Genomic DNA, 11,928 nt, shown 5'->3' with positions numbered 1-11,928 from the left:
AGTTATTCCTTATTAATTTAATATTTTATTTTATTTTTCTCTTTTCACCATACATTTCTTCTATATTTTATTCTATTATATTTTTATTCTCTTTCTCCTATTTCTCTTTGGAATATTCTCTCTACTATAAATAGATCTCTTTTTTTATATAATAATTTATAAAAGTAAATTTTTAATTTATATTAACTGATGTATTTTGATATATTTAAATCATCATGTAAACAATAAGTAATACTAGATACCCCATATTATAGCTTTGGAATAACTATATTTTATATTGATTACATTTTTAGATTACATTCTTATTATAATAAATATTTAAATTCAAATTATCTCTTTCAAATAATACTAATTGCAAATTAAACTTTTACTGTCCTTTTCATAATTTAATATTCAAAAGTACTTTTTAGAATAATTGGCCAAACACAAAATGACACTTTATAAAAAAACTTTTTTCGAAAAACACTTGAACAAAAGAACTTTTAAAATTACGCAATGGCCAAACGGGCTCTTAGGGCTTTTCCAATGATTCCTAATAGTGAGACCTTTCCCAGAAATCAAGTTAACCAGGATATTATTAACAAAACAAACAGTAAAAAACTGTCACCAGGATATTATTAACAAAACAAACAGTAAAAAACTGTCACCACAAGGTGCAAAAGAAGCTTAAACATTTTGTCCTTTTTATTTCGTCGCCATCAGACAAAATAAGAGGCCGTCCAATTAACCCTCCAGTGCTGATGCTCCTGATATGATCTCTATTAGTTCTGTAGTGATCGATGCTTGACGGGTTCTGATTTTACAAGGAAAAATATATTAATCAGAGACCAATTAAACCGAGACAATAGAAAGAAAGTACAATAATACGCGGACTGAGATATAAGTAAATATTACTTGTAAATTATATGTCAACGGTCTCATGATGTATGTTAATGATAATGATGTATAAGCCAGCAGGTTAAGAGACACCAGTATTAGTGGTCACTAATGTTAAGATGGTAATAATGAGTTTGGAGCCACTAAGTTGATGAGTGCCTTGGAAAGTACTCTATAAAAGCTACATAAGGTGTTCATGGAGAAGAACAAGTTTGCGAGGGGGAAAAAAGTGTTTCCGCGACTTTATGTTTCAGTGGTCTCTATCTGATGCTGCAAGTGTGAGTAAAAGTAAGAAAGAGGGGGGAGCGGACAAACCTGTTGTAAGTGAGAGTGAGACGATCAAGCATATCACCAGCATTTCTGCTGGAGCTATCCATGGCAGACATTCTTGCTCCTTGCTCACTAGTAGCATTCTCCAGCAATGCATTGAACAAAACCTGGAAAAAACAGTGTATCCATTCAATCCAGTTTGGAATAGAAGTCATGATACTCAATACGTCCATGACAAATAAAGATAGAGACGTATATCTCCCATACTACCAAATCAGTACAAATGCTATGCAAAGTTGTGAAGATCAACTAAGAAGTTGAAAAGTCCATTCAACACTGCAAAGGCAAAACTTACACATGAAAATTGGAACTCATATAGATTCTGAAGAACTTCAGACTTCGTCTCGGCGCCTTCAACTTCGTAAGAATCGAGTTCCCCAAGCTTTCCACCGGATTCAGATTCTCTCTCCACAACCTACATTGCATCAAAAGAGACTTATTCCAAGAAACAGAACTCACAACAAAAGGAAGCTGACAGAACAACAGATCAAATCATCTTATCAACCTCTGGGGAAAGTACAGTAGACATCGTTGGCAAAAATGCGACTACTGACTGGAACTTATTATAAATGATCCTCAGTGCATCAAATTCCACATTCTTCAAGATGTCATCTGCAATGACAGAAACCTGCAAGACATACATTGTCTAAATCAGTAGGAAGGAAAGAGTAGAAAAATCAATATAACTAACAGTGCAGATATTCCATAATTGCATAAGTATCACTTCAACGAGATCAAATGGTATTGTTATTATATTTTTAACCTATTCATCGAAATTTTTGAGTTGCAACAATTCAATTGAAGAGTTCAAATGCTACACAGTAACTAGACAAGAACTTATTATCAGCCAATATTGCAATTTAGATTCACCAATTCAGACGGAAAAGAAAGGGGAATAAAAATAGAGCTTTCATCTGTCGCACCTCCATCAGCTTTGTTTGATGTACAACATGACAAAAAAGGTAGGAAAAGAAACGGAAATACAAAATATTTGTTTTTCCGATTAAAAACGTCATGATATCAAAAAAATCCATACTACTCAACCAAAACCAACGAGATTGCATAAAGGTGGCCACCAACTTCAAACATAGTTGGAAACAACAACAAATGCAAAGCGAGCATACAGCAGATTAGGTGTACATATGCAAGATGTAGGATATCATAACCTGTGTGTAGTTAAGAGGATTTTTCTGCAACTCAGTCATGATCAGCTCAATGTCCTTCTTCGAATCTCGCACCAACTGAGCCTTTGCCTTTTCTCCCAAGACAACATATTTATTTTCCTTTTCAGGACCTAGCAATTACATATTAACAACAATTATATCAAGTTCCAAAAGGCGAAAGATAGTTCCACACTAACAATTTTGCGTTTACCAGAATTTAGCTTATGAAGAGCCCTGCTAATCTTGACGGATGTAGAATTAATTCCACCACAAAGACCTTTGTCCGAAGAGATGGTTATGATAACATTCTTCTTCACATCAACACCTGAAGCAACAAATATTAGAACAGCTACCTAGCATTCTGAATAATTATAGAATCCCCTAAAAAATTAATATCAAATCCCCTAAAAGCTAACATCTGACCCAAAAAACAAAGAAAAGTTTAACTAAGTTGACAAGACCACCTTTAACAATGGTAAAGAGTACAATTCAAATAGCTATATCTATTTTTCAGAATCCTCATCCAAAAAATGATTTGGGACCCAGTCAAACCCGTCCAGAAGATGTATGCAAAATTGCCATGCATCAAAATAAAACATGTGGCCAAATACATAGAGAGCCCATCAAAATGAGCTCTAAATTCTATTTTGACACCTCAACTGAGACTATTTCCTATTGAACACTTGATCTAAAATTAAAATGTTCCTATTAGACACAAATTGTTGTGGCCATACAGTGAGTGTAACACACCTTCTTTGAGAGCGTGGAAAGCCAAAAAAACAAACAAGATCAACTTTAACAATGGTAAAGAGTACAATTCAAATAGCTATATCTATTTTTGAGAATCCTCATCCACAAAATGATTTGGGACCCAGTCAAACACGTCCAGAAGATGTATGCAAAATTGTCATGCATCAAAATAGAACGTATGGCCAAATACATAGACGGCCCATCAAAATTAGCTCTAATTTTCATTTTGACACCTCAACCGAGACTATTTCCTATTAAACACTTGATCTAAACTTAAAATGTTCCTATTAGACACAAATTGTTGTGGTGGCAGTGAGTGTAACACACCTTCTTTGAGAGCATGGAAAGCCAAAAAGCAATTCAATTCTTTTTCCTCTTTCTCCTTCCTCCTCTCTCCCCACCACTACCTCCACCCTTCCCCTTCCTGCTACTTTCTCCCTGCCACCACCAACCAGCCACCCCATTAAACCTCTTGTGCACCAACCATTTTCATCATCAGTGCAAAACTCTGTTCGCGTCATTTTTCTACACAAAAACCCTTTTTCCTCTTTATTTTCTGGGTGATAACGATGGTGTTCACACCAACTTTATTTTTCTCCATTTGTACTTAGCTTCCAATTCTTCTTATTTCATGATTCGAGGGGTATCATAGCCAGTATTATTTTGGAAATAAACAATCACCCGGAACTTTATAATAACTTCATCCTCTAGACACTCTCCGGCTCCAAGTGAAAATGCATCTAACTAGGGCTAATTTCACCTCAGTATCAATGTTCCTTGGATCCAGAAACCACAACTAAAACAAAAGAACGAACACTATGTATATGTAGACCAATCACTCACTATACAATTAAAGATACCAAATTTAGCAGTAAGCTGAATAAAGCTTAAAAGGAGCAGGAGCAGCAGATCATAGGATGCATGGAGACTCTACGACCACACTTGAACAAGATCTGTTCTATAGGCTCGTACGACACTCCTTGAGTTCTAAGGATGTATGAGACTCCATAAAGTGATTCATCCCTACCCTTTTCCCTCTTTCTTTTATAACTACTCCAGGAATCTAGCTAGATGCCAAAAATCTAATTACAACGTACTGGGAGTGTCGCCAAGAAGTGCAGTAAATGGCTGCCATAGTCCGCGTGAATTTTCAGCTCTAGTCTGAATAGCTCTAAGCTTTGAAGCAGCAACCATCTTCATAGCCTTTGTAATCTTCTGGATATTTTTGACACTCTTCATTCGATTTCTGACTGCATAAGGGCATTTTCAGCGTAAAACATAATTTAGTAAGAAGAAAACATCAGTAAAGAAGGTTAAGAGAACATAAATGTGATAAACAGAAACAGAGTATATAACAGATTTACAGTTGAATCTTACCAACTTGTGTTGAAATATACCGAACTCCTGATGAGACTGGTTCCCTGCATATAAATCAGAGGTCATATAGAAGTAACAGATAGAATTGTTTTTTCCGCTGGGGAAAATGAATGATAATTTTTGATAAAGAAAGAATCAAGTTAAGGTGAAGAACATAATCCTATTATAGCTGCATATATAAATCCTCTCTTATCATCTTGAAACAAAAAGGCCGTTGCAATATACACCCCCCTGCAAAGCCATCCAGTATCCAGTTACTGATAAAACAGAGATCTCTATTTTCCACTCCATCCAACACAGAAGACTTTGCAATTCTCGAGAACCTTTCGCTTTCTACAACAACAACTACTACACCTCAGCCCCAAGCAAGTTGGAGTCGGCTATATGGCCATATTTCAACCTCTGTTCCAAAAACTTCATAACAATTAGTATCGAAAACCTACCTCAATTATCGAACGCCCTCCCTTCTGCCCAAATGACCATATTCTTAAATCTAAAACAAGCATATCCAATATCCAATCTCTTGCAATTCTTATATGACAAATATACAGCCAGCTTTACAGCAAATCTTAGTTCAGAAATTTCATACAAGCTTACCAGCATAAACCATCATTGCCATTGATTTAAAACAGAGAAGCTGGATTTCCCTTTTAAAAAAAGGTGCAAAAAAGGCATACTGGGGAAATTACAGCCAAAAGAATGGGACCATTACATAAAAGTTGTATAATGAGCTAAGAAAGTCAACAGCAGCATCACTATCATTTACATCTAAAGCAACCCCGTTGCACCAAAGCATGACAAATATATATTTTTTACCAACTTATCTCTTCTTTATACTTAAGACTTTTGTATGATTTTGCGGAAAACTAAGGGATTTGTTGAGATTTATTGGCATATTTCAGGTATTATGTGATTTAGAGAAGGCATGGAAGAAAACAAGTCAAAATGAGCTAAAATGGAAAAATTGACTACTACCGGTGATTGCGCTTTGCGATCACGGAAGGTACAGATGCGATCGCGAACATCCCGGAAAATGACCTTCGCGAACGCAAGGGAAGGTATGCGAACGCGTTGAAGGAAGGTTTGGTCAATTGCCCTTCGCGAACGCGGAGCTATAAAGGCGATTGCGGGTCGGAAAGTTGTGAGTCACGATCGCGGTTCTTCTTATTGCGAACGCGAAGAAGAATGTTTGGTCAACCTAGTCAAGTACTCTCCGCGAACGCGGGGACTTATGTGCGATAGCAATGCTTTGCAGAAGGACTCACCGCCATCACAATGCGTGTTTGCGCGATCGTGCAGCTTATTAGCTGGGCAGAACTGGAATTTCACGGTTTTGGCTCCCAAACCATTTAATACTCGACCCAGCTCATTTGGGAAGGATCTTTGGCAAAACAATAGTACTATTGACTAAAAATACAAGCTTTGGAGCTGGGGTTTCTTGCACTACACTTGGAGATTGAAGATTTGAAGACTTTGGATGAGATTTTCTTACCCTTTTTACTCATTTCTTCAAATCCTTAATTTGTATTGAAATCTTCAATCTCCAAATTTAGGTCGGATTTCGAAACAAATCACATAATCGGGCTCGGGGTGAATTTTGTAGTTTATTTCTAGCATGTTAGCACTAGTTTTTATTTTTATTTTGTTACTCTCTTTACTTGTAGTAGTATTAATTAAATATTTTGTAGTTTATTGGTGATATTTTGTAGTTTTTTTCTAGCATGTTAGCACTAGTTTATACTTTTTTTTTATTTTGTTACTCTCTTTACTTATAGTAGTATTAATTAAACTCCTTGGCTTTTCTTTATGGCAGTTCTTTTCCAAGAAAATAATTTGTGTCGAACCGGTGACTTTTCCCTATGATGGATGGCGTGATAACTTTCTTAAGGGATTAGTCTTGTTTAGTTTTTCTCTTTTAAGCCAAAAAAAATTATTAGGTTCGTACCTAGTAGTAAATAAAGTGGTTATTGGGTGTTATCTTTTTGTCCATAAACCAACGTGTGGCTTTTTCGGTACCAACATATTTACACTTTAGCATATGAATTGTTGGTGGTTTGAAACGAAAAATGATTGAAGTGATAATCCTTATTGTGACTTTAAGGTTCCATTTTTGGCTCTTTGATTCATTAAAAAGTGTTTTAGGTTATATGTGAATTTTTTTGAGTTCATTTGTTTCAATTGGACCTTGAATACATTTTCTACTTGAGCTTTAGATGTGCCATGAGTGGTGAGAATTTTTGTGAGTTCTTTTGCTTCTTTTGTGGTCTAGAACTTGCCCTAAGTGTGTTTCAAGACGAAATCCTAGGTTGCATTTTGTTTAAAAAATGATGCTAGGTTTTCCTTGGATCATTCGAGCATTTTAATTACCCACCCTTATACATATGTCATAGTCAACCCCTTTGAACCTTTAGCCATTTTCTTTGACAATCATATTACAAATTCTTTCCCGTGTGTTTTTATCCTCGTTTGTTGTCCCAACCTTCTCAAGCACTTGAAGTTACAACTTAAGCTAAGAGCATAAGTTTGGGGGAAAAGATGGGACTATTATGATATGGAAGTTAGATAAACGTGATGCAACAAGGTGATGAAAAAAATAAATGTGCATATATATAAAAAAAAAAAAAAAAGATCAAGGGTGTTAATGTTTACACTATAAGAATAAGTATCCCCATGAATCTTTTTGTGGAAATCTTTTTGGTTGAAATAAAGGGAAGACTAGAAGCGGCATTAATGGAGACATAGGGGGGAAGACATGAAGAAAGAAAGGAAATGTGATTAAAGTTTATGTAATGAAATGCTTAGGAAAGGTTGTAGTTACTTTTACCCAAAATTGTATCTTACCCTTATCCAAAAGTTTTCATTGCAACCCTTAAGTCCTAATTGATTTTGAATTAGGTGTACCTACATTAGTAGAGATCTACACATGGCAAGTTTATGGTACTACTTTTGAGCATTTGAACATTTTTGTGAGAGAGAGAGTAAAATCTTCCAATTTGGCATCCCACTTTTATTTTGAAATGCTTATAGTGTGCGTGGGATCTTATTGTGAGGGCACATGAAAGTTTGAGATGCGAAATTGTTTCTTTTTCCAATTGAGACAAATAAACAAAAGAAAGTTATTACGTGATCAGGAGGTAAATTTTGAAGCTTTAGTGTCATGACTTGATTGCTACTTTGATTAGAAACGAAATTTGTGAGAAGTTGTTGGTGATTCATATGTTTTGGATTAATTGTTGGTACCAAAGTCGCTAGATTGTGGTTAATTTGAACCTTTTGACTTGACATAATGTTGGTATGCCATTAAACTTAATTGTTGATTCTATTGAAGTATGTTCTTAGTTGTTGACTTGCTTGAGGTCAAGCAATAGTTTAAGTATGGGAGATTGATAAGTTGGTATTTTACCAACTTATCTCTTCTTTATACTTAAGACTTTTGTATGATTTTGCAGAAAAACTAAGGCATTCGTTGAGATTTATTGGCATATTTCAGGTCTTATGTGATTTAGAGAAGAAAACAAGTCAAAATGAGCTATGAAAAATTAATTGCTGCCAATGATTGCTCTTCGCAATCGTGAAAGGTAAAGATGCGGTCGCAAACATCCCGAAAAATGACCTGCGCGAACGCGAGGGAAGGTATGCGAACGCGTTGAAGGAAGGTCTGGTCAATTGTCCTTCGCGAACGCGGACCTATAAAGGGGACCGCGGGCCGTTGGGAAGTTGTGAATCGCGATCGCGGTTCTTATTGCGAACGTGAGGAAGAACGTTTGGTCAACCTAGTCAAGTACTCTCCGCGAACACGGGGACTTATGCGCAAAAGCAATGCTTTGCAGAAGTTGTTCACCGCGATTGCGGTGCGTGTTTGCGCGATCGCGTAGGTTAATAACCTGGTAGAACTGGAATTTCACGTTTTTGGCTCCCAAACTGTTTAATACTCGACCCAGCTCTTTGGAAAGGATCTTTGGCAAAACTTTGGTACTCTTGACTAAAAATACAAGCTTTGGAGCTAGGGTTTCTTGCACCACACTTGGGAATTAAAGATTTGATCATTTGAAGACTTTGGATGAGATTTTCTTACCCTTTTTACTCATTTCTTCAAATCCTTAATTTGTATTGAATATCTAAGAGTGTAGTATTTATTCCATTACTTAAATCTTGTTTATGGGAATATTCATTATTAATGTTTGGATTAAATCTCTTGTTATGCTTATGTATTGAATGATTTTTATTAATTATGAAGTGAATTATTGTCTCTTTAATTATTCTTGTTCTTTAATGTCTTAAGGGATTAGCTAGCCCTAGGACTCGCCCATTTACTTCGGTTTAGACTTGGAAAAGGCAAACATGGGGTTGGGGAAGATTAATTAACAAGAACTTGAGGCGTTAACCCCCATTGTATAGATTCTACCTAGGAATAGAATTGAACTACTTGTAACCACATTCGAGTGTACTTAATCGTCCTAATTGTTTTAGGAATAATTCAATTAGGAAGTCTTGTTATTCTTCGGAAGAAGCTAATATAGAATCATTATCCGAGACTAGTTAACAAAACTCGCTCATATTTGTAAAATCGTGAAATACATTGGATCGTTACTTGAGTGTAATTCCCCTTGTATCCACGCTTGTAGTCATTGATCATTTTACTTGCTTTCTAGGTTAGCTTACATTTCCGTATTAGTTATAATATTTTCTCAAAACCCTTTATTAGTGTTTGGCTTAGCATAATAAGCGATAATTCTCTTACTTGCCTCCTACATATTTTTCCCTGTGGGATTTGACCCGGACTCATAGTTGGGTATATTGTATTACATGCGAACCTGTCCACTTGATCTTTGAGGAGTGGATTTGGACGTTATCAATATACAGTTGAGCTTGAGTTTAATTATAGAATCTTTTTTGTTCTCAAAAGATATGTTATTCCTTCCCTTCCAAAGGGCCCATCAAAAACCAACTTCCTCTACTTATCCAGCTTGCAAAGTGAAATATCTGCTGGCTACTTAAGCCACAAAATGCAAATACAAACGGCTGAAGAGAACAGAGCAAGGATGATCTGCCAAAGATTACAAAGCATTTCATAGCTAATTTACAAAACCAAATTACTTCCCCAGATACAAATTTATGTTCAGATGGCTGTATATGCCAGTGAGAAAAGCAATAAAGATAATGTTTGATTGTTAGTAAAAAAATGTTTTTTGAATGAAGTCATAAAGTCCTATGGCTCCGGAAGAATGCAAGAGATCACATGGTTTTTCACATTATGATACAACGCTTCAGCATTATTATTGAATACTTGCAACGAAACTCGTAAAGAAATTTCAACGCCTAAATTGCTCAAAAAAAAGGCTTTTTTAGTGAGGCCTGATATTACAACTGATCCAACTAAGAAAATATACTACATAGAAGCACAGCAACTGAAATCCCTTAATTCCAATAACTGAAGAAATGAAAGAGGAAAAAATATAAATCAACTACTCCTCAATATCAAACAAGTTTGAATTCATTATACAAATCCATTCATCTCCATCAGACCCATTTCATTCAGATACTAAATAATTTATCTTTTATATAAATCATCTAAAATATTTATTCCTGGATCGTTACATTCCAATAACACAAATTAAAAATTCTCGGAAAGTAAAATCACATCTGCATAATACTTATCAATCGGTCTCAATTACAACATAGCTGGGGTTGACTATATAAATACCATATATTCATTCCGCTCCATTCAGACCCATTATATAACAAAACTAGACAATTTGCATTTAACACAATTACGAGCTCTTTAATCTGAAAAATGTTTTTTTTAAATGAAAGAGGAAAGAATTCAACAAATCAAAGTCAATCCACTAAGCTTCTATACAAACTAGATGGGGTCGACTATATAAATACATCATATCTATTCAGCTCAATTTGGACACATTTCATTTCACTACAAAACAATTTATCTTCTAACACAAAAATCATTCAATCAGACGCCTTAATGCAAAACTAGTTGGCTCATTATACAAATCCTCTATGTCCACATCGACACTAATTATTTTTCTTTTTTAACATAAATTAAGAGTTTCATATAACTATACGAATAGATCAAAGAGTGATGTTGGATGAAAACATACTCGGAAGGAATGAGAGAAGAGCGGAGAGTGTTGAGAGGGCAGGGATTGATGGCGAAACGCCTTCCCTCACGTCTCAAAGCAGCCATCGCCATTGTGAGATCTGATGATTCAATCAAATCGCTTCTTATTCTTCTTCTTCCTCCTGATTGTTCTTCTTGTGCAGATCGACAACTTTCGCTAGGGTTTTCAATGTCTTGAAATGACAGACTCATAAGGGAGTGTACATTTTCCCAAAGTCGAAGTTTCAAACAAACGACGTCGTAGTATGTTGATCGACCTTTTTACAGATTCCGCATTAGATAAATAATATAAAAATTAGATTCATTCTAAAAGAAATTGTTATTTTAATTTTAATACTTAGGTTTTAAAATCAAACAAAAATCTTTTACTGAATTCTTTTCTTATTTGATCAATATAGAGAATTTTAATATTTAACATTTTAGAATTAATTAAGATTTTATCTTACAAAATAATAGAATTTAAATACTAATCTCATTGTAGAATCTCTTTTTTTTTTGCCCCAATTTATTGATCTTAAAAAGTGAATTATCTATTTCTTTATTATTTTTTTTGTTTTTCCGTTTAAGGCGATAATTAATTTTCAGTATAATGCTAGGACATAGGAGGCATAATTTTATTTAAAAATAATTGATTAGATATAGAGAAAAAAACTACAATCCTGATTTCAAATCTCACCTTCACCCTTCATAAAGATAATTCTAGTAACTTCGCCAATGAAAAGGCGAGGAGCTTGATAAGATAGTAACAATTATACAAACTAATATATATTTTGTATAACAATATAAATATTTAGTCAAGATTGTCATACAATTCTTTTAAACAAGAGTGGTCATATCATTGAATAGCGGTTCTAACCAGATTGCGATTAGAGCATAGTTGATTTTTAGTGCGTATTTCCTGCTTTACCATAAACAACTTATAGCTTGCTTGGATGGTTCATGGTTGTTACATGTCGCTTCATAATGTATTGTATTGTATTATAATATATTGTTTAATGAATATAATATTTGGATAAATTGTATCGTGTGTCATCGTTTCATGATGTCACGCATCAATATATAAAGAATAAACTTGCAATATTACTAAGAAAAAATAAGATGCGGAGTAGAATTATTATATTAAAAATAGGGTAAAGTAAAAAATGTGATTATTTAATAGTAAAAAGGGGCAAAATAAGAGGAAAAAATAGGGTAACTACGCCACCACACCGAATCTGTTGTTATGTAAAGTGGTACTTGTATAGGGTAAAATATGTTATATTAAATGATTGCATAAGGAAGTAACACATGGGAGCT

The 11,928-nt window shown here is 34.6% G+C and overlaps 1 protein-coding gene across 1 annotated transcript; it reads right to left on the bottom strand.

Moving 5' to 3' along the window:
* Positions 1–557: 557 nt before the first annotated feature.
* LOC104233107 (ATP synthase subunit gamma, mitochondrial) lies at positions 558–10,861 on the bottom strand. Its single transcript, XM_009786416.2, has 9 exons — positions 10,613–10,861; positions 4,497–4,540; positions 4,217–4,369; positions 2,581–2,694; positions 2,373–2,500; positions 1,712–1,834; positions 1,502–1,621; positions 1,192–1,313; positions 558–793 (listed from the first exon to the last, which is right to left on the bottom strand). The coding sequence occupies exons 1-9, from the start codon at positions 10,822–10,824 to the stop codon at positions 724–726; spliced, it is 1,086 nt and encodes a 361-aa protein (XP_009784718.2). The 5' UTR covers positions 10,825–10,861; the 3' UTR covers positions 558–723.
* Positions 10,862–11,928: the final 1,067 nt, after the last annotated feature.

Source organism: Nicotiana sylvestris, chromosome 10, assembly GCF_000393655.2.
Source record: "Nicotiana sylvestris chromosome 10, ASM39365v2, whole genome shotgun sequence".
NCBI lineage: Eukaryota > Viridiplantae > Streptophyta > Magnoliopsida > Solanales > Solanaceae > Nicotiana > Nicotiana sylvestris.
This window is presented reverse-complemented; position numbering and strand designations above follow the sequence as displayed.

Bases quoted from the DNA above. Each gene is read 5' to 3' on its own strand.
- LOC104233107 (XM_009786416.2), bottom strand. From the start codon at position 10,824: ATGAGTCTGTCATTTCAAGACATTGAAAACCCTAGCGAAAGTTGTCGA. The intron at 2,501-2,580 runs GTAAACGCAAAA...TGTAATTGCTAG, and splicing joins TCTTCATAAGCTAAATTCTG to GTCCTGAAAAGGAAAATAAA. The intron at 1,622-1,711 runs GTTGATAAGATG...GATGCAATGTAG, and splicing joins CTACTGTACTTTCCCCAGAG to GTTGTGGAGAGAGAATCTGA.